Source organism: Melospiza melodia, chromosome 6, assembly GCF_035770615.1.
Source record: "Melospiza melodia melodia isolate bMelMel2 chromosome 6, bMelMel2.pri, whole genome shotgun sequence".
Taxonomy (NCBI): domain Eukaryota; kingdom Metazoa; phylum Chordata; class Aves; order Passeriformes; family Passerellidae; genus Melospiza; species Melospiza melodia.
In genome coordinates, this window is record NC_086199.1 from 5,197,724 (window position 1) to 5,224,407 (window position 26,684).

At 44.6% G+C, this 26,684-nt stretch overlaps 1 protein-coding gene across 3 annotated transcripts; it reads right to left on the bottom strand.

Moving 5' to 3' along the window:
* Positions 1 to 4,732: 4,732 nt before the first annotated feature.
* On the bottom strand, positions 4,733 to 26,286 carry LOC134420046 (potassium channel subfamily K member 16-like). Of its 3 annotated transcripts, XR_010028225.1 has the most exons (7): positions 25,974 to 26,286; positions 23,852 to 23,972; positions 21,992 to 22,158; positions 20,280 to 20,448; positions 17,087 to 17,247; positions 8,378 to 8,510; positions 4,733 to 6,322 (listed from the first exon to the last, which is right to left on the bottom strand). XR_010028225.1 is itself a non-coding variant. In XM_063159734.1 (6 exons), exons 1-6 carry the CDS (start codon positions 26,166 to 26,168, stop codon positions 16,139 to 16,141), a joined length of 822 nt encoding a protein of 273 aa, XP_063015804.1. In that variant the 5' UTR covers positions 26,169 to 26,286; the 3' UTR covers positions 15,886 to 16,138. The 3 variants fall into 3 exon arrangements, 2 of the variants coding, with proteins under 2 accessions (XP_063015804.1, XP_063015803.1); XM_063159734.1 differs by lacking the exons at positions 4,733 to 6,322; positions 8,378 to 8,510 and adding an exon at positions 15,886 to 16,147; XM_063159733.1 differs by lacking the exons at positions 4,733 to 6,322; positions 8,378 to 8,510 and having other exon boundaries at positions 16,185 to 17,247.
* Between the last annotated feature and the right edge of the window lie 398 nt (positions 26,287 to 26,684).

The following is a 26,684-nucleotide window of genomic DNA, read 5'->3' on the forward strand; positions in this document are numbered from 1 at the left end:
CACTGGCTAATCTGATTATCAAAACTTTTCAACAATGAAATAAGTCACAAATTATCTGCAGTTTTGGCCAGTGATTAGCAAATAGTGGATCCATGGGGATATCGATTTCTGCACTCCCAATAAAGTTTCATCCCTGGAGGTGTTCAAAGCCAGCTTGGATGGGGTTCTAGGTAACCTGAACTGGTGGAAGGTGTCCCTGCCCATGGCAGGGGCTGGAATGAGAAGATCTTTAAGGTCCCTTCCAACCCAAACCATTCCATGATTCTGTGACTCTGTGATAAGTCATTCTCTTGGCATTCTGATAAGGAGGTGATATCTCTTGGCAATTTAGAATAGGAGACAGAAACAATGAAAAAAAAACCCAAAAACAGAAGGTCTTAATGAAACTCAACAAATTGTCATTTTCTAGAGTTAAGTACCTTGATTCATATAATCTGCTATGGCAGTGACCATGCCTTCTCTAGATGAATAATGTGCTGGCAGAAATAACCAGAATTATTCTGGTAATAGAAAAGTGAGAATTTCTTCTTGGTGCGTGAACTTCAGACACACCGAGCAGAGAGGAGGAGAGCTGAACCAAATCTTTAACATTTTCTGGTTCCATGTGAGGAAAAGTCATGTTTTTTCTGCAACATTTTTTCCACCACAGATATAGCAAATTCTTGCAGGCAGCTGAGTAATAGGAGCTTAATTCTTTATCACTTTTGCCCCAGCAAGAAGCCTCTGTGTGACTCTGAGCCAAATGCAAATGTAAAGCAAAGCACATTAGCTCCAGTCACCCTGCAGGGACATTTTGTTTTGCATTTGCAGAAGCTCTAAAATCTGCACATGGGCAGTCCCTGTGGCTTATTCTGTTAACAGGAACTTTTTCTGAGCTTCCCTGATTCAGTCACCTGCAGCTACACGAATATTTCCCTAGGGGAGAAAGGGTTATGTCAGCATTTAGAAAAGGGCTTTTCCCAGAATGACTCAAGGAGTGAAAATAAAGATAGATGCACACTTCTGGAGGTGTTTCTCTCCGTGGGGGACATCTTTTCTCCGAGCAGGAGCTGTGCAGGCGAGGTTTAAGCCAGTGTGCTCAAAAAGCCTGTCAGGACAAGAGCTCACCCTGTGAGACCCAGGGCTGTGCCACCTCCCCTCTCACCTGCTGGGTTTCCTGCAGGCTCCTCAGCTTCACCTCACCTGTGGAGCAGTGATGAATTTTGCCTGCTCTCCCCTCTCTCTGTCCTGGCATGCTTCCAGCCCTGGGCTTGGGGACTCTACCAAGAATTTATTGCATTTGCAGGACGAGCTATCATTCCCAAAAGCATTATTTGCTAATTCTTCTGCAGCTCCATGAGAAAGGTTTCCCTCACAAACTCATTTTCTAGCTTTGGTGAGGATGGAAATGATGGGAGGGGGTGGCTTCAGGTACCCTGACATTTATTTCCTAGCAGTGATTTGAATAATGTTTCCCAACTCTGGGGGGAAGGAAGGCTGGATTTTTTGTTTGTTTGTTTGTTTGTTTGTTTGTTCTTATACCAAAGGCTGGAAATTGTGATTTAATCCTTGAACTGTGCAAATTAAATCCTAAATGCAGAATGACTGGAAAAGTCATGGGGGTTACTTCAGCCAGGAAATAGCCCAATCAAATAGGTTTTTTTGGATCAAAACTGCTCAAAGTGTGTTTTGCAATTTTCATACCCAAAGAAGAAGCGTTGCAATAAATGAGGACACTGATTTAAAGTCTAGCATAAAATACTGACACAAAATTGCACATTATCTCTGTTGCTTTGGGGTCTGTACAGCTACAGGCAAGCCAGAGCCTTGGCAGGTCAGGGGAACATGTTTGAGCCTGGGCTCCAGTGACCTCACTAACCAAACAGATGAAGCTAAAAATAAATGCAAGATGTTGTAGACATACAGGAGCCCCCGTTCCCTGCACTGTTTGCAAAAGGAAGAGACTGATTCTCCTGCTTTCAGTTTGTTGTTGGAGATAAGAGCTCACATCAGACAGTTTGGGTGGGGGGGTCCTTTGGGCTCATTTTCCCAGACAGCAAATACTGCATAGAGATCCTCCAGAAATCCCTCTTGCTCTCTGCATTCCTATTCCCTAAATACTTCAGGCCCTCACATTTTTATGGCTAGATAATGAGGCCAGACCAAATCTGTCATCTGATCTCTCTGCTAATGTAGCAGACACAGCTTTCCAATCCCAGCTTAAGCCGATTTTACTTAACTGTGACCTCTGTAGCTGATGGGAGCTGAAACAAAACTCCTTCAGTTCGGGTCCTGGAGTTTGGACAATGTGTGATTAAAGCTCTCTACAAGTCCATTTGAAAATCCATAAATGACTGCCTAGCCAACATGCTGAGTTTAGAGTAACCATAAATTATCTTAAGCAAATAATTTGCCTCGATCACAGAAGTGGAATTTCATATTCACAAACAATTTGAGAATCAAAGGGGACTGGCACAGAAAGATTACAATAGACAGCAAACCATTTGCAGTTTTCCCATGTAACTTACACTCGAAATGGTTTCAGCAAAGGTTGGATGTGCTGGGCTATGGGACATGAAGATGGACCTCCATAGGTCTTGAGGAATCTGATTTTTCAGAGGCTACAAAAGCAGAATTGAGTGATGGCAACAGATCATGAAGGTGAGAAACCTTTGTGTTGACATGGCTCTTATTGCCAGAGCAGGCTCCATGTGTCTTCACCCCAAGATGATAGTGGAAAGCACATTTCTGTAATTTAGGGGAGCACTGGGAGAATTTATTCTGATTGGGGCAGGCAGACCCAGGCACCAGAGGTGTAACTGGGACAATTAAACAGGCTGAATGTCCCCATAGAAAGTCTCACATCAAACAGCCCCACCATGACAGCTGATGCTGGCAGGGTCTCCACAGATGTGGCAATCTCTGCACTGTGCCCTGTGCAGGGGATAGGATGTTCCCATTGTTCCTTCCCCTCCTAATTAGCCATGGTCTGTTAATAGCAAAGCTGTCAGGTGCAAAGGGAACTCCCATGGGCTGGACAGGGAGATTTGCCATCCCCACCACAGCATCGCTCACCACATTGAGGCAATTTCCTCCTTTTTGTATTTGGAAGGGAATACAGGGGAACAGGGCTCTTTAGGTGATATTTTAGAATATTTTTCCTGCTGGCAGCAGTAAAAAAGGCTTCCAGAAAGAGACCTGACCTTTTGCTGCTGTGGTGCTGACTCCCAGAGAGGCCCATTGAATTCCTCCCTAATGAGAAAGGACTTTGTTTCTGCACCACAGAGGAGTTCACTGAGAACAGCTCCATTTTCCTGTCCATCAGCTGGAAAACTTCCTCTCTTGGGGCTGGGCTGATGGCTCACCCTGTCCCCTCTGCCTGGGGAGGCCACCACACACCCCACAGAGGAACCTTCTGCCCAGGAGCAATTTGGTCTCCAGCACTTCTTCCCCAGGTGAGCTCAAGGTGCTCCACAGGTGATCCTCAGTTTGGGGAGGTCCAGGAGCTCTGACCAAAGCCCAAAGGCCCTGGGTAAATCTGGTCTGCCTCTGATCTTAAAAGAGCCTCAAAAGATTACTCCCTCTCCAATGGAGGGAGAATTTGGGATGTGCAGACAGGTCCTTTCCTCCAGGAAAGGCAGAGATGTCCCCTCCAATGTTTGTTTCTGCCCTGTGCCCCAATCTCTGCTTTATGCAGTCAATTCCCTTTGCTCTCCGCTGTAACAAACCTCATCTCATCCCTCCATCCCTCCATCCCTCCTTCCTTGCCCTGGGGCATGCTGCAGTGGAAGGGATAAACAGTTTCCCTTCCTTGCTCCAGGCTGTAATGCAACTTTCCTTATTTTCCCTCTCTGGTCTCCCAGGATCACCTCTAATGGACTTTACTGGTTAACCCCAGTGTCAGCTCAGCTCTGTGCAAATTTGTAATAAAGAAAACCCCAGAACACATACTTCTTCTTTGGTTTTTTTTTTTTTTTTTTTTTTTTGTTTTTATTTATTTATTTGTTGAGAATAAAGAAGGAATGTGTTAGGAATGTGTCAGCTGTAACAGCTGAAGCACAGGAAGGGGAAGCAGTTGGACCTGGGGTGAGAATCCAAAAGAGTTTCCACCAGGGGCACCCTTGGGATGCAGCAGGTGAAAAGGGAGAGAAAAGGACTGAAAATACTTGACAGAAGGGAGATGAAAGAGGGGGTTCAGTCTTCAATTCTTCCCTGCTGATGGGGCTCAGCAAGGATGCACTTGTTTGAGATTCACACTTCCCTTCCTTGGCCTCGAGTCCCATTGCTGCTTTTGGCCACATCCCTGGGCCTCACCTGCAAGGTGTCCTCTGAGCAGATTACACAGAACTGCTGCGTTCAGATCCCTGAAGAGCTTGAGCTCCAGTGATGACTTTGTGCAGAGCCAAGACGCCCTACACACCCTTTTCCTGGTGAAAAACAAGGGCTGGAGCTCGTTTGCTGTGTCACAGCACCTCTGAAGGGGCTGACACGTTTCACCAAGCAGGTACAAATAATTGCTTTACACTGCACAAAGGCAGTCAAGGGCCAGGGACTGGCTGTTAAAATGTTTGCAGTGACACCGTGCCAGGCTCTGTGACGGGGAATTCACCTTCTTGTAATTAATTCTGAGGCTCTGTCACTGGATCTAGTTCTCCTCAGATAAAGCTGGTGTTAAATAGGCTCAAAAACTTGCCGTGTCAGTCCACTTTGTACTTGAGAGGAGATGAACCTCGGGGTAGGGGGGAGGGAGGGAAATATGCTGATGGCTGAGAGACACTGAGATATGCTGGTAATGGGGCCAGCCAAGAGGCAGAGGGAGAATAAATAAACATAATTTGGAAGTGACAGTCTGTCTGGCATTGTACTGCGGTCTGCTAAGATTTCTGTTTTTAAAGGATGCAGTAATTTAGTGAAAGCAATATGGTGAAAGGGCTCCGGTATTATCGATTAGCTTTGATCCATAAATTTCTGCTGAGCTCCTTGAAAACACATGAGATAAGGATGCAGGACAGATGGAGGACAGATCCAGATTGATGTGCAGGTCTTGATGGTGCTAACACCACAAAATGTGACCTTAAGGACAGCTAGAGTGGGAATGAAGGGGCTTTCACCAGTCTGTGGCAGGTCTGAGTGGGTGTAAAGCTGGTGAAATCATGGTAATCATAGAAAGCACTGAATAGTTTGGGTTGGGAGGGACCTTACAGATCACCCTGTTCCATCCCCTGCCAGTTCCATGGGCAGGGACACCTTCCACAACACCAGGCTGCTCCAAGCCCCATCCAACCCTTCGGAATATGGGGCAGCCACAGTTTTTTTCTGGGCAACCAGTGAAACTGATCTTACTCAAGGCCTTCAGGTCCTTCTATACTTTATGGAAACTGTGTTGGGCTGCAGTGACAGGGAAGCCTGTTTGAAGGTGTCTCAGGATATGTGTAGATCCCTGTGGAGATGTCTTGCTGAGCTGGCAGATGGAGGGGAAGCAGAAAAAACCCATTCCAGTGGCTGGCAGAGCTGATGGATCACTCATGAACCATCATGGATGCTGAGCTGCACCCAGTATCCCAATGCATCCTTTCTGTCACACATTTGCTCTTGGTTTTGGGTGAGTGGGTTGCACCCCCTTGGGGCATGGGAATTTTGTGAGACAAACCTTTATTCATTGCGAGGCTCTCTCTACTTGAGGTTTCTTTGCAAGCTTAAGTTGGGCAGAGTTATCAGAAATGCTTTTCCCCACTGGCAAATTCAAGCATCTGAGCCCAGTTTGGAGGAAATTTGACAGGTGAGGTTTCCACAGAGCCTGGAACTGGCAAATGCATTGCAAGGTGCCATCGAGTCTTTGCTGATTTTTCTTGGTGACCCTCCAGACAATCACATTCTCAGATTCTGGTGATTCAACATTTTATTGCATCGGGACCAGCTGTGGTCAGATCTGGCAAAGCCAGTGGCACCCTGCCAGCTGCCAGCTCTGTGCTCAAGGCTGGAGTTCCTCCAGAGAAGCTGTGTGAGGAACAGACCATCCCTGTCTCATGGCTCAGAGGTGGAAGGGAAACACTTCAAGTGCTTGGTCTTGCAGTGATCTCCAGAATGCTCCAAGGACAACCAGGGGAATTGTGGGTTTTTCTTTGGACCATCCCTGCTTCCTCATGGGTTTTTACACTTGCTGAGCTCTCTCCCACAGCATCAGGTCCTTTTGCAGATGGTGCCAGAGCTCTCTTGACTCATCCTCCCACGGAAGTCTGCACCCACCTGGCTCCAGATCAGTGACACGTTTCCCATCCAAACATTGACTGTTTTTACGGGATTAGGCCTCACATGCTGGTCTTCAGTGGCCTGGATCCAAACCCTAGAAATGTCCATGAAGAAATTCATGTTTGTTTCAGCTTTGGACCTGGCGCCAAGTTCTCAGCACTGTGCTGAGCACAAGCCAGGATCCTGCTGAAGGCAATATCTGATGCAGTACTATGTCACCCCTTTGGATTCCCTGTCTTCAGCTTTTAAACCCCAGAAAACGTGTTTTACTCAGCTCCCTAATGGTTATTCAAGAACACAAGATTGGAAGATGATTCCTTGAATCATCAAGGCTAATCCCCTGTTTCTCTGGCAACCATGCCACTCAAATCTTTGCATAAATCTCAGTTCTGACTGTAATTAATCTGTTTGACCCTTTAAACCATGGCTAGCCTCTCATGCATGCTGCATCCTTTTTCTGCCCAACATGCAAGTGTGTTGTAGAGTCTTTTCTAGCAGAACTTGGCTGCTGTCATTATCATCTCACACCTTCTACTCCCACCCCATCTGTGCCTGGCACTATTTTCATGCATAATACATCGATCATCTGCAGCCTGGTGGGGGGGAAAATCATCACTTCAAGTCACTTGTCTGAATTCAAGCCACATCTGAGCTGTATCCTTTGCTGAATTCCGTATCCATGGTTTGATAAAAGGGAGGGAAACCAGCGAGAAGACTTCAGGCTCCTCCTGTCTGCGAGGACTCCAAATCATATATTGTGTTTATAGGCCTTTGAGAGCCTTGTGGGCCACAGTTAAAGCTGGTGGAAATCCATGCAGATCCGATGGACTCTTGCAGCAATGCCAGCTGATACTGGGCAAAGGATAAGGGCTCCATTGTGTTTGCTTATCTTGGTTTTCTGCAGTGCAAAGCTTCTCCTCTTTGGCAGGTTGGATGGGCCCTTGTGAGTATTTGACTGATTTTCAACCCTTCTGCTCTTCATTTACACCAGCATGGCTGGGAAGAGCCCTGGTGTTTCACTCTGGAATTGACAGATCTTCAAAGAGACCCGTACACGTAACAAACTTGATTTTGAAGTCTCTCAGGAAGGCTTTGAAAACAAAGGCTCAAATTCCAGAGTAAGTAGAAAGACCTTGGTTCCTAGTGGTGAAAGCTTCCTACCAGAATTATTCCCAGAGGCAGTACAGACTTTACGTTTTGCCTCATCTAAATGCATTAGGAGGAGTATTAAATTTCACATGTGCTGCATATTGATGTAATTCTCCTGACATGTCTGTTTGCACCATTATGAAATAAGGGATTTCCTTTCCCTTTCTTTCCACATTTGCCTGGCTCCCTAGGGATCTCGAGGATATGATCCATTGGCATACAAGGATTATGCCTTTTACACACAGGACTTAAAAAAAGCTTTGTCATTGGGCTAACAGAGGTCTCGGGACAGCATCCTGCATTAGCAGTGCTTGACTTAAACTGACAACCTATGGCTGGGAGAGATCCATTAATCTTCCATGTCACCATCCCTCCAGGCCCTGCTCAAACTTTGTGAGGATGAAAACTTTGGTACAGGAGAACCCTGAGGGTCTTTTCATGTACAAACAACACCTCTGTACCCTACAAGCATTCCCCAACCCAATCTGGCATTTCCTTTTGTGGTATTTTTTTAAATGTCATGTTCAGAAGGGTGTGTAGTGTGTTTAAACAAACAGCCCCCAAATATCCCCCCCAGTTTTCTGCAGGTACAAGGTAAGGTTGGAGGGTGCTCTGCCACCCTGCACATCCCTCTGCAGCCCTGCAAGGGTGACCAGCACTGCCCTTTGGGTCCCACACCTCTGTAGCCTCAATGCTTGGCTCTGCTTGTGGCTTTATTCTGCATCACAGCTCCACACTGTGACAGGGACAATGCAAATGCCAGCCTTCAGCAGAGCTCAGGGCCTTTTCCTTCCCTATAAATGTTGAATGCATTTAATCTTGTGGGCAGTAAGGAGAGGGCAGAGTTCAAGGGAAGAAGAGGCAGAGTTGGGATTTTTTAAGCCCTTTTTTTTTTTTTTTAACAGGCAAGTTTAGATTGCTGAAAGAGAGCCATAAAACGAACTTAACAACCCGAGGGAAATAGAGGAGACAACCAATTCCTTGAAAAGTCAACACTGACCTTACTACAGAGACTTGAGGGCATATTGTCTTCTTTCTCTGGGAACACCTGTGCCAATGTTCTCAGATCCTTTCTACAGGGCTGATTGCTCCATTTCTCAGCTGATCAGCTGGATGGGACACAGGAATGTGCACTGGAAGAGATTAATATGTATATGGTTAGAAAAGGCACCGGAGAACACGCCTTGCTTTTACCTTCAGCTAAAGTTGATGGCAAAGAACCTGTGATTTTTCAGACCAGAAGTTGTGAAATTATATATATATAATTTATATACATATTTATACATATATATATGTGTGTATAGAAAGTTATATTTATATAATATATATAACATATAGATATAACATTTTATATACATATATAAAATCACCTATATGTTATATATATATATATATATATGTATATATATGTATATATATATATGTATATATATGTATATACATACATACATACATATAGGTGATTTTATATATGTATGTAAAATAATGAGCACCTACACACAGGGAAGCACCCACGTGGTCTATATCAGCATAATGTGCTCACAAAATGCTTTCATGCACAGCTATAAACCACATTCGTTGATTTTGTCTGTGATTCAAGCACTTTATCCAGGTGGACTGGAAAGCCTCCTGTCTGTCTGTCTGTCTGTCCCAGGCAGGGGAGCAGGGACTGAAGGAGAAGTCTGTGAGTGGGGTTTTTCTGCTCGGTTTGTGCTGTGCCTCTTTCTTGCTTGGGTTGATGGTGACATCTGCAGGCTCTGTCGTGTGTGTGCACAGTGACTTTACAGAATCCTAGAAACACGGGACGATTTGGATTGGGAAGGATCTAAAAGACCATCATGTTCCAAACCCCTGCCATGGACAGGGACACCCCCTAGGCCAGGTTGCTCCAAGCCCCATCCATCCAGCTTGGCCTGGAAAAGGGCTGGGATGGGGCACTCACAGCTCCTCTGGGCAGCAGTGCCAGGACCTCAGCACCCTATCAGGGAAGAATTTCTTTCTAATATCTAACCTAACCCTGCCCTCTGTCAGTTTGAAGCCCATTTTCCCTTGTCCTGTCCCTCCCTGTCCTTGTAAAAAGTCCCTCTTCAACCACAACACACTTTTTGTCTCAGCTGATGGACACCTGTGCATAAAGGGGGTTTACCTATTGTGCAGGCTGATCCCCAAAATCAGCCATTATCCATGACCCCAGAGGGAAGAGTGCTCTGCCTGTTCTTCTTTATGCCACCTCTCATCATCCTGCTGTCACCACCTAAGACAGATGGCCTTGGTGGGGGAGTGAACACATTTCTCATTTCTGTACCTCACTGCTCTGCTTTTTGGCATGTGTGAAGTAAGTGTGGGCTTTGGGGGGTTGAGCATGAGTTTGCCATTCTCTGGTTTTGTCCTTGAACCATACTCATGAGAAGACCCTGTGCCAAAGCAGGGGTCTCTGTAGAAATTTCCTGTCATGTTTTAACTTCCCAGAAGAGCAGCTGGAAGGCACCCTGGCTGCCACACCAAACTCCAGTATGGCTGAGCACTGTTCACTACTACAAATGCCATAATGCAAATTTCACGCACCAAAAGTTGTGCTTCTCCCTTGATACCCCCAGAGGATGTTTTCCACCTTCACTGATTGGTTTGCCAAGGCAGGCTCAGCCCCTACAGAGATAATGGCTGTGAGATAATGACTGGGAAGTGTTGTTACCAAACCCCAGCCCAGAAAATGATCCATGTTTGAGCAAAAAAGTGTGGGCAGCTTGTATTCAGGCTTTTGCTCAGAGACCTGCTGCAAGCAAGGAACAGACTTTTACAACCACTGCTGGAAATTCCTCTTTTTTGCTTCCCCCTGGCAATTTCTGGCTATTTGGCATCACCCAACTGTGCTAGCACTGTTGTTATTGCATTCAGCCTTTAAGCACTTCGGAGGCCTTGTTGCTGGGCCATGTTCTCCAGGAGCTGCCCATGCATTTCTGGGACTGCTGCACCCATCCTTCATCCCATCACCAACCTGAAGGCTGTAAGGAAGAAACAAATCAGGAAAGAAAGGAAAAAAGGAAAAAATATATTTAAAAAATGTATGTGTTGGACTTTTATACTGTCAATTGGGAAACTGGCTTAAGTTCTGCAGAGATTGGCATTGACCTCTGATTGATTTATATCTAATTTGGGGCAACATACAGGCCCCAACCCCAGCATTGATTTGTGACAAACTTGCACAACAGAGACACTGAACAGCTCCTACATGCTTTGTGAAGATGCAGACTGCTTGGATGGGGAGAATTGGTTTCCAGCAACTGGAAGGTGCCCATACTGGGCCTCTTGCATCTTTCAAATTCTCAGGCAGTGCATATTTTATTTTGAGATTAATGCCTGGACTTTTGAAGCTGAGAATAGACAGATGAAACCTGCTTAGGTCTCATCTTGGTTTCCAGTAAATCTCCAAAAACATTTAAAATTTAAGAACTTGTCCTTGATCTTAAAGCATTCAATGAGTCATTTAAATGAAGGGAACAGTGATTACTGGGGGACTTTCAGCACAAATTCTGACTTATGCTCTTTTCTGGTCATGATGCATGATTTTCTCCATGCCAAAAGATGAACAGTCATCTTTTACTTTGAGAAGCTGGATTCACCTCAAACCACATTTGTTCTTTGAGAACATCAGCATCTTTCTGGCTAATCCCTCTCAAGGAAGCCATCAGTTTAAATTGTAAATTTTACCTCCTTCATTTTTCAATGACTCATTCTTGTTATTATTATTGTTCTGCTTATCAGGGTATCTGTCTTTCTGGGGATTTATTATTTCATGCTTCAGCATCTCACCACAAAGTACATATGTAGTTTCCAACCACAAATGTAAGAGTAATTGAAAGAGAAATTTGGAAAGTGTTTATTCAAGAGACACATCTCCTACATCATGTCTGGTAATCAAATGGATTCAATAATTGCCCTAATTTTAACTCAGCATAATAAGCTTTTCCAAACCAATTAGGCTTGAGAATTACCCTAATTGAGTCCAGAACCACTCGTGATAGTAAATGCTGAATTTTCTAAGCAGATTGAGTTCCTGTTCTGGGTTGGAGGTGGGACTGGCTGCAGGGAGGTAGGAGCATGGACAAGGCTCTCTGGAGGCAGCATTTTTACTTTTCCCCAAACTTTTTAGCCCCAGAAGGGCTAATGTTGACTTTACCCATGATGGAGTAAAGTCAGTGTTGCCCAGGCTGGTCCTCAGACATCCCATCAGACATTCCATGTGAGGGATCCCAAAGGATCCCCTTTCCTCACACTTTGGGATCTGGTGTCAAACCTATGTTCAACACCACTTTGAATCCTACTGGAATGGTATGAGAGACTTGGCTGGCACCAAAACCTGGGGTTTTTGTTTCTTTGGGTGTGATCATGAGGGATGGATTACAAGCAAGCCTTTGTAGAGTGATTAGTTATGTTTGTTAAACCTGCTCTGAGCTGGATCCAGCCTTTTGGTCACGAGGCAGGCAAGAAAGCACAAGTCCAAGTGTGACAGAGTGGAAAACAGCATGTGTGTGGCCCATGCTTAGCAATTGCTGTAAAAAAAAAAATCCCACTGGCTGTGTGATGTTACATTAGCCAAGGTGTTCCACTGTTTTCAGTAGTGCCTCTTCTTCCAGAAAAAAAAATAAATCTCTCCAAATGAACTGGCTATTAATTGAGGGAGACCTCAAACGATCCCTAACAGCCCATCTACTAATTAAAGACAGATCAAAGTGTAGCTTCTCCTGTTCTCTCTGGAGGCAATTGAATTTCTGAAGGGAAAAATAATTCCTCATGGCTTTTCCTTAGTTCCAAGTGCAGAAGTGCTAGTGTTTCCTAGCTGGCAGCAAAGATGTGGGTGATGCATGAGGAGCAGCAGAGACTGAATGCAGGAACATGCTGCTGCCATTTAATCCCAGATAATATATTTCACAATCCTACTCCTGGAGTTTTTCAGCAACTGGTTTAATGTATTGGAAAGTATTTGGCTTGCCTTGGAAATGTTTCCCATTTGAAAACAAGCTGCAGTGGGAGAGCTGGCAGTGGCACAGGAGGCTGCTCTGTGAAAATTGGATTTCCCTGTGTGGCACAGTGGGAATGGGTCACGGGGAGAGCTTTGAGAAGCTCCCAGAAAAGGCTGTACAGATCTGCCAGAGGAAAACCCTTCTGCTTGGTCTCCAGAGGATTTCTGTCCCTCTGTCACTTGGCAGAACAGGGATTTTGGAACGGATTTATTCCTGGTTTCTGTCCCTTGGGCAAGGAGAACGTGCAGAAGAACAGCAAAGCCTGGCTTATACTCATGAATTAAAAATCTTGGGATTATTTTAAATCTCCAGATGTGGAGTAGAATCTCTGCTCTAATTCTGCTTTCAATTCTATTTTTTTAAACTCAACAAGTAGAGAATCATTGTGTGGGTCTAGTTTATCAGTAAACAATTCCAGGACACCTGGTCCTGGCTGAGAGAGCCAGAGGTCTGACGCACGAGTTTGGGATACACTGAATTTTCTCTGGGGCCCTGTTACCTGCACAGGAATCAACAATTCCCCCTTCCAGGGTGATGTGAGGACAATTTCTGCTGCTGTTGTGCAATGCTCTGAGGATGATAATGCTGGAAAAGGCTGCTTGCTCCAGCCCTGGAGAGATTTGTCACTGTGCCTAAGCCCTTTTGGAGACAGATTTATCATTCAGATTAAGAACGAGGAACAACAGCACATCCAAAAAAAGTTCTTCTCCCACCCTGGCTTGCAGCTTTCCCAGGCTTTCCCCTTGCCTTTCCCAGCAGAGAGGACCACACACCCTTTGGTGCTGGTTCTTCCTTCCACATATCTGCAGCTCCTATCTCCACCCCTATGCTGCAGGAGGCACTGCCTGCCCTCCAGGCTGCTGCAGAAGGAGCCAGCCCCTCCAGGCCCCAGATCCTGCACCCAAAATTGCCTTTTTGCACAATTTTTTCCAGACCAATCCCTTTCCCTGTAGGACAGGGGGTGGGAACGTGTGCCTTGACCCCAAAACAGATTTTGTGCATGGGAAGCTGCTGCATGGGGCGTGTGGTGGGAATGCTCCTCACCATCACCACCCTGTGTGCTGCCAGTGAGGATCCTTCTTGTGATGGAAGATGTCACAACCTTCTTGTGATGGTTTGCTGGCAGAAAGCCATCACACCTTCAACTGGCCTCCAAAGAGCTGTCTCAGTGTGGGCATAAGGCAGGGGCCTTGGCTGCACCAGGCTGAGGTGCTCATCCCCATCTCTTCCTGGAGAATGAGGCATTTTTTAGCCTTTTTCAAACTCGTGTGAACGGGATAAAAATACAGGGCAGTGGCAAAACAGAGCTGCAACAGTGGGAGGTGGAGAAAGGCTCCCCAAACGGGGCAGGGATGTCAGGGAAAAGGGTCTGCAGCACACAGCCACTGGAGGGCACAAGGAGCAAAGATAAGACCCTTCTCCAAAAGGCCTCTGCTGGAGTAAGGATTTAGGAATGGGCAGCCTTCTTTCTCACAGCAGCTGAGCTTCTCCTGAGCTGCTTTATTTTTATATATTTTTAGTTTTTATTTTTTTATATTTTTTTAATGGATGCGTTTTCTGTGCTCCCAGGGTGGCATCTCCAGTTGAAGGGACACCTCAGTTCTGGACAGCCCCACCATGGCCATTCCTGGTTAATGTTTCCTGGATCCTCTGGCCTTGGGTGGCTTTTTCAGTCCCTGTAGGCCACATCCTTACCCTGGAGCATGGCAGGAGGGATGAGTTAAAATGCCTGCACCCTGTGGCAATAACTACATAGGACAGATGTGTCGCAGACATCTTCTATGAAAAATCCTTTCCTTAGGATTTTTCCTCCTGAGAAGCTGAGAAGCCTCAGGAACAAAATGCAAACAATGATTATCTGCTGCTGTGGAATGCATCAGGTGCATCTGTGGTTGGTGTCATGTGGTTGTTTCTAATTAATGGCCAATCACAGTCAGCTGGCTCAGACCCTCTGTCCGAGCCACAAGCCTTTGTTACCATTCTTTCCTATTCTATTCTTAGCTAGACTTCTGATGAAATCCTTTCTTCTATTCTTTTAGTATAGTTTTAATGTAATATGTATAATAAAATAATAAATCAGGCCTTCTGAAATATGGAATCAGATCCTCCTCTCTTCCCTCAACCTGAGACTCCTGTGAACACTGTCACACAGATGGACTCCTGGAATGGGAAGTGCTTGGGTTTCAAGGCTCATTGTTAAACACCCATGAGGGCAAAAGAATGAGAATTTGCCCTATTTTGCTCCAAAAGGCACAGCCTGGCTCTGTGCTTGCTGTTTACAGTCAGAGGCCATGGGATGTCTCTTTTGCCCTTCCTGAAATGTCTAAAAAAAGCATCTTTGGTCACTCTGTGTTACAATGGGACAGCTGCAGCCTGTTCCAGGGCTGAGTTGTGTTATTTGTCACAACAGGGAGTAGTGGGAAGAAGTTGAAGAAACCCTCCATTCCAGACACCAGGAATTGGCATGGAAGGAACAATGAGAGGCTGTGCAAAATGACTACTGCACCCCAAGGCAGGACCATCACACCCCCTAAACCAGCCCTGGCAGTCCCTACATTAGACTGGGAGTGGGGTTAACAATCCTGCTGGGAAGGGCTGGGGAAAAAGAAAAAAAAAAAAAAAAAAAAAGGAAAAAAAGAGAATAGAATGATGCCTGGAAAATAATAATGTGGGTTAATGCTCAGTGAGAGGAGAAAACAGAGAGGTGAAGAGATCCCTGCCTGGGGGCATCCAGCTGCTTTCTCTGCCTGGCTCTGGTGCCTGCTGCCCTTCTTTGATTTCAGTCAGGTTTTGCTCCTGCTGCCTCAAAAACGTTTACTGACAGAGAGACATATGAGGTGAGAAGTCAACCTTGAGAGTAACACTGGAAAATAATTTCTGGAGGGAAAGAAAGTGCATGTTTGGCCAGGTCTACATGCCAGGTCTTGAACCAGCAGAATTGCTTTGGCAAGAAGCATGACTCTGTTTGACTGAGATAGTTGTGAATCCAGCTTCAAGGCTGACTGCATCTTTATGACCTGAAATTGCTTTATAGCTGTAATTTATTCTCCCTTTCATACAGGAATAACTCTGGCATGGGCTGGTCATGCTGTAAGTAACACCCAGAGGGTGAGCAAAAAACAATTATTCAGTCTGACAAAAGAGGAGCTTGAGGGGCTCACAGCAACCTGTCAAGTGACAGCTTCAGCACTGTCAGAGTGAGGGATTGGTGCACTAAAGCCATGGACTGGCCTGGGGGGTCCTGTGGGTGCTGATGTGAGCTCAGCATTTGGGCAGGTTCGTGGATTTTGATGTACAGAGCCCATTTCCTGCATGGGCAGCCTGGCAGAGGGCTCGGCCCCCCCTGTGCTGGGGCATGGCAGAGCTGCTGATCCTGTCCCCCTGTCACTGCTGGGGACACACCAGGCATGGTCAGAGAAGGTGGTGGGCTGGACTGACTTTTGGAGTGACCACAAATACACATGGGACGTTTCACCTCTATGGCTGTGTCTACCCCAGCTGCTTTGCCACCTCTTCAGGGTTGGGTTTCCATGCATCTTTGGCACACAGAAGGCCTGTGACACATGGATCAACCCTTTGAAGGGCAGAGTCTTCACCCAGAAGTGGCTTGCAGGCCAGACAACACATCTGGAAAACCATACCCGGATCTGACATCCTTTTTTTTTTTTCACCTGGTTGAAGGTTTAGACACCACTCACCCTTGGAAATCAACAGCACCACAGAATCATTGCTAAATGGCTTCACAGTTCCTATGGAATAAAAACATAGCAGCAAGGACTCCCCTCCTCAAACTGGTCTCTGTTCTTATGAAAAACTTACAGAATAAAATTATTATTAAAATTGAATTAAAGACATTGATGTGTTTTTATAAACACCATCAGAAAGATTTTTCAGAGCCACAGGGATAAAAGCTGAAATTGCCTTTATTCAACTTAGAATAAAAGAGGAAGAGGTAGAGTCAATCATTTCTAACATGCTAACCTGTTCATAACCCTGTCCTTTAGATGCTTCAAGTGTCTCTGAACTGAGCTCAGGTCTTGTCATTTAAACATGTTTTCAGACCATAACACCTTATCCAATATGATGGCTCAAGTCAGGCATCTATTAAATTATATACCCTTATTTCTTCTTCCAAAAGTGCAATGCAATGCCAGAATGCCAGAAAAGCTTCTGCATGTCAGTTCCTGGAAGAGACATGATTTCTTGCAAGCTGCAAAATCCAAACAGAACCAGCAAGCTCTTCCATGCCCCTCCTCTGCATTTTTGTGAGAGCACCTTAAAAACACCTTGCAAAGCAAGTGCACTTCTCAGGCTGTGAGCACAACCTAGCTGCAAACTGAGGAGCAAATTTCTTACCATTAATATCTAGGCTTTGTGTAACTGTAGTTCTTGAGTTCTAAAAGGTCATATCTCAGCAAAAGGTGGGAGAAATTTTATTTCTATAGGAATTTCTTTAGAATAATTAACTAGCAATTCTCCAAGGAAGAACTGAATTCTTGACTCATTATGGCAATAGTTTTGCTATTAGAAAACACTTTTTTTTCATTTTTTGTGTGTTCAGAATCTGCTGTTAATGACTCCATTTTCATTGCATCCCCTCCAGCACGTGGTGGTAGTGGTTCTTCTTCTGGAATAAATTGAACAGGCCAGCATCTTCTTTGCTGGCTTCCTACATTGTCCTTACTCACCTTTCCAATTTGCTGGAGATCCTTGACAATTATTTTTTCAGTATCTTCTAGTACTGTTGTCAATAAATTAAACAGCAGAGCAATCCAGGCAAGGCCAAAAAGAATCCAAATGGCCACAAGCACTCGATAGTAGGAAAAGTATTTCCTGTCAGACTGTTTGCCTGAAGATAAGGGGAGAGAAAGAAGGAGAAAATGAAAAAGTTAAAATTGCCTTGCCAGTGTAAAGTGGAACAGCCTAATGAATTCATCAGTATGTTTTATATTGAGTACTTTAAAGTGACTTTTTTGCTGTAATGGAGACCCTCAGCTCCAGAGCATTAGGTTAAGGCTGGGCAATTCTCTTATTGTTGCAATGAACTGATATATGAAATAAATATGATACAAATATGCTGGCCTGTCAAATGACACACTGGAATTGAAGTGAATCATTCTGTGATTCTATGATCCTGTAATTGAGGTGAATTACCATCAGAGCAGGTTATTTTTTCCCCCTTACTACATATCAATCCCAGTTCAACTGCTGCACGTACAGGTAAATTAAATAATGTGGGAAGTAGTGTTAAATTGTACTGTATTATCTTGGAATTACACCCAAACTCCCAAAGCACAAAAAGCAGAGCACAATGGGCCACTGTAACCACACAACCATTATTATCTGGGTAATTGTAATTCCCTGTATTTCTATAGAGTGTGATTACAACCTAATAAATATTTCCCTTAAATTACAGGTACCTGCGAGCACACAGAGAGAGCAGCTGCAGTTCCCACCTCACTTTTGAACGGCTTCAGGAGCTTCCCCCATTTAAAAACCTACATGACTGATGAGAATTTACTGACACATGCCAAGAACAGAACTTTCTATGCTGGAAACCAGTGGACCAAAGCTTATTTCATGCAGTCTGATCCTCTTAGCATCAGCCAGGACCTCACACCTGCTGTTCTTCATGGGCCATTTTGTTTGACCTCAAGATACAGAGAGCATTTGCTTGGTTCCACACAATATTATCACCATGGTACAGGTGGTGTGGCCCTGGCATCTGCAGGAACACTTGGTGATATTGCTGATGGAGTGCTCCAGGTCACTGCCAGAGGTGATTTGACATGGTGGATAACACAACACTGTGCATGGACAGGGAGACCACCACAAACCTTGTGGGGAACCTGCCCAGAAGGAGCCCAGGTGCTGGCAACTCTTTTCAATTTCTGCATAGATTAACGGGCAAGATTTTTGTTCTTTGTTATCCAAGAGTTCTGGAAATGGGGCAGGTTTGTCCTCATGCACAGATATCCAACAGTTGTTTCTTTTTCTGCTGCTGGCATTGAGTTGGCAAAGGGATTCTCAATTCTCAGCCTTGGTACAAAGCATCTCCTCGTTGTGCTCTTATCTGGAGTTCATGATGTGGGGTTAGCAAAGCCACAAGTAACATCTTTGTGTTGTTAACCCAAAACTGAACTTGAGCAGGGAATATTCAGTGTAAAATACCAGGGAGTTTCACCCTAGAGGCATCACCTGTATGTACATGTATTCCCAACAGTTAAATCCAGGCTGAGCCATCTTCCCAGCATGTCTGCCTGCCCCAAACAGGCTCAGCTACACACAATTTTGAATTACTAAAATGCAAATCAACTCAAACCTGTTCTGTTCCACTTGGCCAATGCAAAACCATTTATCATCTGTCAGCAATTCTCACTGCATAATTCTCAGAGCACTCATTGATTCTGCTTGTTTCATTGTGAAGATGTGAAGCATTAAACTTATCAACATTTTATTACTGTTGTTAAAGCAAATTAAGATAAATACTGGCACAGAAAAATATTTTAGATCGAGTTAAGTCATCCTAATGAAGATGAAATCATAGAGCCATGAGGCCTATCTAACTGTTATTTTTAAATAACAATTAGAAAGTTAAAATACAATTAATTGTTTTTGTAAAGCAATATGGCTGCAGAGGAGTGCTATGAAGTCATGGTTTTCAGGCTGTGACTTGCTGTCATTATAGTAAAACACACCTGTGATTTGGACAAGGAAAGACAATGCAAGATTTTGATGCTCAGTTTTTCTCCTGCATGGCACCAGCCCCTCCCCATAATTCTGTACAGCAGACTATTTCATGAAATAGATTTAGAGAAATTACAGTCAGCAGTGACACATCAGTGCTTGGAAAAGTTTGTGGGCTCCCTCTGCCAAAGTCATCAGCCTGATGTAAGAAATCCTTCCAACAGAGAGGCTCCAAGGCCTGTCTAGCACTTCTGCAAGGCTTGAGAGCCTGGGGTTTGCTGTGTGGTGGATGTCTGTCCCCCAGAAAGGTGTGTGAGGCTTTCAGACCCTCTGTGGGGACAGCACTGGTGCAAGTATTAGTTACAGTTTTCTTTGCATATCCCTGCTGAGGAGAAGTTCAGGCTGGCAAGATGATGGCAGGACAGGTTGTTGTAGAGAAATCTTGGATTCTCCATGGAGTTTTCGGTTTCCTGCTTCTTCTGTGGACACTGATTTTGCTCCTGGTAATTATTTTGCAGTTTCTTTGGAAACTTATTCCATGGAGAGTGTATTTTGTCCAGCAGATCCATGGAAATGCTTTGAGAAGCACTCCAGCATGCTTGAGTGCAGCTTAAACAATGTTTCTTCAGGGGAAATCCCAAGCTGTGGCTTGTGAGGATAAAAAACCTCCAGAGATACTCAGGACTAAAGAAGCCCACTTTTGCACTTTTATATTTAAGCCCACTTCTAATACTGTGAGTAGATTTCCCCAGTTTCCCATGGATGAGATTTCCACCTCTTAGTCTGTTGTGTGAAATCATATATTCTGAAACATGATCACTTATTTCTTCACTTTACACTGTGAAACCTAAATCTGAGATGGCTAAAGCACTGATACACACCTTGTTTTGTACAGCTGTCATAAACTGCTGCCTCTTGGTAATAAAAATTCCACTTTTCCTTATCTCACCCTTCCCTAACAAAAATACTTGTCTTCTTTGCACCCCAAAACACCTCATTTCCTTATATTTTGATGCCTTTGTGCTTTTATCAGCACATACAAAGAAGTGAGTGTTTCCCCCCAGAATTGTACAAGGCAAAGACCAGGCAAAGACTTTTGACAGATTTGTCTCTACAGTACATTCAGTCAACCCATGGGGATTACAGTCATTATCCTGGTGTTTGGTTGTGTTTCCTCTCTGGAATCAACCTTACCTACAACATAATCTCCAAAGCCAATGGTGCTGAGGGTGATAAATGCAAAGTAAATTCCTTCACTGTAGGACCAGCCCTCTGTTATCTGGAAGAAGACTGATGGCAAGCACAGAAAAACCAGGATCCCCGTTGCCAGGAAGAACAAAAGGGTCAGAAATTTGATCTTCTTCTGAAAAAGAAACCAGTTCAATTATAATCATGATTTGAGACAGAAATAAGCTATATAAAATGGTGGTTATTCAAAGTGGGTGGCTATCTGGGATCAGGAGGATCTGAAGGATTTCTGCTGAGTGCTTTTCCTCTGGAAATACCTTAGTTCTGCTTAGAAGCAGTGGGAAGCCAGGTGTTATGAGTGTTGCATGTCCAGAGTGGCCCTGGAAGATGTAGTGTTTTACCTGATTGTATCAATGACTGTGACAATTGGAGAAATTCCTATCTAATGACATTTACCAGAGTCAAACCATTTCCACTTTTCACCATACAACTTCATTTTTAATTTTTAGGTATTTAGGGTTGGCACCTAAATTCAGATTTGCCTGGGAAAAGAATATTTTTTATACAAACTAACAGCACCATTTCTGACAGGATTATCTTCAAGAGTCTTAATTACTGACTTTATTTCTCATTGCATCAATGCCACAACTTGGCTCCTAACCAGTGGATATCTCACTGAAAAAAAAAAAAAAAGAAACAAACCCAAAAACTAATGAGGTCTTGATAAAGAGACTTTTAAACCATTCTACTTCCCAGCAGTCATGGAGGAGCTTTGACTAGAGAAGAAGACTTGTTATATGTAGAGATTTATCAGCCAGACACACATAGTTTCTATGTATAAAATGTTCCAAATCCAGATTGCCTGGAAATTAATGGCAACTGCTGGATAACTTCTCATGTATTCATGTATTGTGTACATGCTTGAGTCTGTGTCTCATTGAGCCTTATCTTCTGTTTAAATTTGCCATATATGACAAGAAACTCAGTAATCTGAACAGAGTTATCTGTAGCAATCCTACCTTGTCCTGAAAGAGAATTACAGTAGGAGACACAGAAAAGCCATTCTCACTTCCTCAGCAGCACTGAGAGAAGGGGAGGAGCTGAAAATAAATTGGGGCATAAACCAGACAAAAGCCATCCTGTCTGTAGCTTGTTACAGGTGTCTCCTCATCTTTCAGCAACCAGGCTCAAATGGACATCTCCAGCCTGATGCAGTTAAGGGTGCAGGGAAACTAAAGGACTGGGTAATCAGTTAGGAGGGGTAGCACACTATGCATTGAGTCAAAATCCACTAAAAGCTCTACATCTCACCTAATTTTTACAGCTTTGCACAGCTCACCTGCTTTTTGCAGCCTCAAGGTGATGTTTAATCACCCTGACTGGTTTTAAAGGGATGCATGCACTTCCCTAGGGTGTTGGCTCCTGAGATAAGTGTCTCAAGAAATGAGGTGGAATGCCCCATCTTTCCACTGTTTGCTGAAGGGGGTGGATTTCTGCCATCTAGATGGGAAGACAAAATGCATGCCTTTGTCTGAATATCTCTTCCATGGCTGACATGTCTGCTTAGCTCTGCAAGTGAAGAATGCCTCTTTTCCTGCCCTAGAACAACATCTAAACCAGCACAAGAGCAAATGCAATCGAGGATAAGGCAGCATAAAACTTGAGAAAAACACTAGAAATGAGCATATAATTGTGTCTGAGTAAATAAAACCAATTACCTTTCTCATTCCTTTCTCGTACAGGAATTTCCCCAGCTTTTTACAGAGCAGTGAGAGCATCTTACCGACACGGTGCAGAAAAACAATGTTCAGAGGGATTCCAAAAAGAGCAAAAAACACACAAAATATCTGTCCCCCAGCAGTTTTAGGATGTAATGTGCCATAACCTGTAAAAAAAAAAGATGGGTCAGAGGAGATATTCCAACGAACTGCAGCAATTCACAGTCATATTCACCCTTTACTCCAATCCAACCTGCCTTTGACCCTAAAAGATGTGGCTAGTGCTTCTTAGCCCAAAAGCAGGATTTTTTTCCTCTGAAAAAGGCAGTGAGCAGATGAAGTGGTTCACCCTGCATGTCTGGGGGAATGCAGAAGCACTGTGCGTTCCCAACACAGCCTTAGTGGGAACAAAAACACAATCAAGATTTAATTATGGGAAACATGCTCTGTCCTATGACAAATACATGGAAAGTCAGAAAATAGAACTCTGAGGATCTGGAAGACATCAGAGCTGGAGTCCCAGGCTGTCAGGATCACATCTCCAGCTTCTTGTTGATGTGCCTGTGTGTTAGTGACCTCCCTGGCTCCATCCCAGTGAGCTGCTGTGTCCACATACTGACTCCAGTCCCAAGACAGTGCAGTGTGCATTAGAATTCATGGTGCTAATTAGCCCAGACCTTGTTGGTGGCTGATTTATTCATGCCCAAGAGACATTTGCCTTAAGGTCTTACTAAGAGAGGATTTATCTAAGTAGTGGAACAACCCCAAACACGTCCTTTAATCTCAAGGCTCTTGGACCCCATGAGTTACATGCCTGAGTGCAAGGATACTGAACTTTGTGTATGTCCTTATGCTATCAGTGACCCTGTGAAACTGCATTTCCCATGCACAGTTCATGTCAAGGCATCCATGATTTGGAAAATGCAATGTTTTCTTTGGGAGAAAAGACAAAATAACTCAGTGATTTTTGGGCTACTGGATTTCCAAATGCATGAGCTCTCCTGTGCTCCCTGTTGTAGAAATATTCCGGTTTCAGTGATGGGTCAGAACCCTCCCCTTCTACAGCAGGAGGTCTCCCTGTGGGCTCAGGCAGCACTTACACAGCTCCCATGGTGCTGGGACACTGCTGGGGCCCTTGGGACATGTCACACTCACAGATCAGATGTGCTTTTAGGGTCTGGTGGCAGTGAGGCCTCAGCACCACTCTGTAAAAGCACAGATCTGACTTCCACTGCATGACTGTGAAGCAGGTGCCAACAGTATGGATTTTATCCTTAAGTTTGGCACACCTGCCCTTTTTGGGATGTACATTTGAAAGAAATGATGAAGAAGGTAGGGGCAGGCAGGCCCTGTAAAGGTCAGAACAGCTTGAAGCAGCAGTGTAAAATTCTCAGCATTTGCCTTTTCCCCTTCCCATTTTTTTCCTCCTGGCGTGTTCCTAATTGAATATGTGAATTAACAGCTCAAAAGAGCTTATGGAGACAGTGCCCAGGCCCCAGCAGGATTCACTTCTTTCCTTGCATCTTTTATGTTTTACAGCACTCTCAGATTTAAAGCCTGGAATGAACACCAGGAAAGTGAAGTTTATCCCCCACCTACAAATATCAGCAGAGTGAACATTATAACAGATTATTTGAGAAGAAGAAACAAGTTGGAAATAATAGGAAAGGCCACTGATATTTGACAAGCCAAAATAAAGCATGAAGAACTGTGCACTGGGAAGGTCTTAGGACTAACCCATGACAACAAAGGTCTGGAGTTTTTATCCTGGAAAGTATTATCCATTCATGTCCCTAATAACCAGACACAATAAGCATCACTCACACACAAGCACACATAAACGGAAAGCATTAGACCTACCAATTGTGGAGACAACTGTGCCTGCAAAGAAGAAGGAGTTGCTGAAATCCCAGTTGCTCTCTTCAAACTGTGACTCATTGCCAACAGGGTATACTCCATTTTGAATGGCTTCAATCAGGTTCTGGGAGAGAAAGCAAAGTTTGGTATCATCATGACTGCTTTTCTCAAGTGCTTGCTGCAAAAATATTACAGGTTTAGCCAACTGCTGCTCCTCTCCTGTGAGTACCACTCACCTCCCTTCAGAGACTGTCTGACACTATTCACACCTTCACCTCCAAGGTTGGGAAGCCATTATCCAGTGGGTTTGGGCGTTCAACTTCTGCCCTGATTGTGCTGACTGCTCTAGTGGTGTTTGGAGAGAAATTGTTTCTTTCAGTGTGACCAAGGACCTTGTTTCTTTCAGGCCAAGTAGTTTGGAAAATCACAATCCTGTGAGTGACTGGGATGTAGCAGAGTACTGGTTTAGGAGATGGGGATGGCTGATTGTTGGATTTGGACTCGCAGTTGAGATGGGAGTGGTGGCTCCAAGATCTGATCACCCACCTGTATGAGCAGTGGCTCTGATCCCTCCCAGTGGTGCATCAGTGAGCTGTGCCAGGTTACACATGAGATACACTGAGCATTTCATTTCAAGTCTGTATTTTGGTCAGTGTCACAGAATTAAAATCAGAGAAAGTCCATTGATTTGCAAAGCCTGACATACACATTCTTCTCCAAATTGTATACACATAGATAAATTTACACATTTGCACACATGTTTGTCAAGTTGCCTTTGAGAAGAGGTTAGAGGAACATCTGTCAGAGATGGTTTGGGTTGAGTTGAGTTGAGACTGCCCTGCCACCCAAGGCTTGACTAAATATTTCTTCCACACCTCTCCAGTGCTATATTTATCACTTTTTGCATTTTCGGACTCTTTCTTGGTTTTAATGCTAAGTGCTGTTATTTTTTTATCTCTTTTTTTTTAAGGTAAAAGGAAATTTTAAAAGCAAACAGTATCCAGCTGTCCCTGTCTTTTGCAAACAGAGAACAGTGGACTGGACATCTGGAAGGCAGGCTGGTTTGTACAGAAACAACTGAGATAAAATCCAGGACAGAGCCCTGCCAGAAGCAGGACACATGCTGGAATAAATTGCACCAGCAAAATCTTCCTCCCTGCTTCTCCCTTCACTATGTTTTTGCTGGTGTCTCAGAAAATTGAGGCTAACAAAAATAATTTCCATAGCCCTTGCACAAAGATTTCTTTGTCTTAAAAGCTCATTTTTTCCCCTTCCCTTCTTGAAAAGCTCTCTATTTAATTTTTTTTACCTTCTTCCCTACCCATAACAAACAAGGTGAAGAGGATGCATGCATGGGTGAAACAGGGACTGAATTTCTGGCTCTGCTATTAGAAACACCAGTTCTTCCCCACATTTCTTTATTCTGTCAAGTGGCCCATTTCCATGTGGAAATGCTTCCAGCAAGGTTTTAACTCCTCATTTTCTCCTGCATTACAGCACATAGAGCTCTAAAATACCCAAGTTGAACAGACAGCCATAATAATCTTCATCTTCCTGTGCCATGACCAGAAATATTTCCCCCTGGCCAGGCTACTTGTTTCTCTTCTGCGGCATGCTCAAAAACTAAACTCTGATCATGCCACCCTCCTCAAAAACTAAACTCTGATCATGCCACCCTCCTTGTAGCTATTTGGAGTTTTTTTTGGGTTTTTAACCCCCCATCCAGACCTTTCCTTATTGTTTCTGTATTGCACTATCTGTGATGCTGTTCCAAGTGGCAGCTACACCTACTCATTTCAGACAGCCTCATTTTTCTTGCCATGCCACCCATTGTGTAAGAGCACAGCCCCACTAAAAGCAGAATCAACAGGAGGCAAGACCCCAAAAAACACGGCCTATTGTGGGATGGGGATATTTAATAGCTAGCACACATGAGGTTTTGTCCAGCTACACGAGCTGTATTTACCATCAGACTGAGCTGCCCGCTCACACCAGACAGGGGTTTTCTGGAAGCATCCAAGTGACCACAAACAGAAGGAAAGCAGTGAGAGTTACCTGTGCAGCGATGATGAGCAGGAAACAACATCTGATGGAGAAACAGGAGGGAGAAAGGCCTTCCACTCACCTTCATGAACTGCTCCATCTCCGCCACTGTGAGCTGCGTGAAGTTCTGCAGAAAAGCCTCCTTCATCTGGGCAGCTGCCATTTTCTCCTGCTTCTCAGCGGTCCTCTCCAGGGCCTGGAACACGGCAGCACCCACCAGCAGGTAGGCAAAGTAGCCAGCCACCAGCAGAGCTGTCTGCAGCCTGCCGCTGCACATGGCCTTCAGGGCGACTCTGCAGGGGATGGGGAGCCAGAGGAGGTGACTGTAAATCCCTCACACTCCTGGGAAGCCTCCCCCGGGCAGGAAGAGCCCTCCCTGCTCTGTTTTCCGCTGGGATCCCGCACTGGCAGGGACACTGTGCTGCCAGATGCATTCATTGGAAAGCTGGAAGCAGGGTGGGGGGGGGGGGGAAACCACAATAAACCCAACCCTCCCCAAGAAAAAACTTTCCATTCTCTGAGCTGCATGCTGTTCAGGGATTTCCTCTTGTCTGTGAAACTCTCCCTTGCTGGGTTCTCAGGAAAAGTGGGTCAGGATTGGAGCAGCTGGCAGGTGGCCATCTCCTGCTCAAAAGGCTCTGGGGACAGGTGAGCCTTCTGGAAGGGATTCACAGAGGAGTCTGCTTGGAAAACCATTGTTTGTCCTGCTGAGTCCAAGAACAGGACTCCAGGACAAGCCTCTGATCCTTCGTGCCCCGCGTTCAGGGGCAGCCTCAGGGAAACGCAGCTGAAC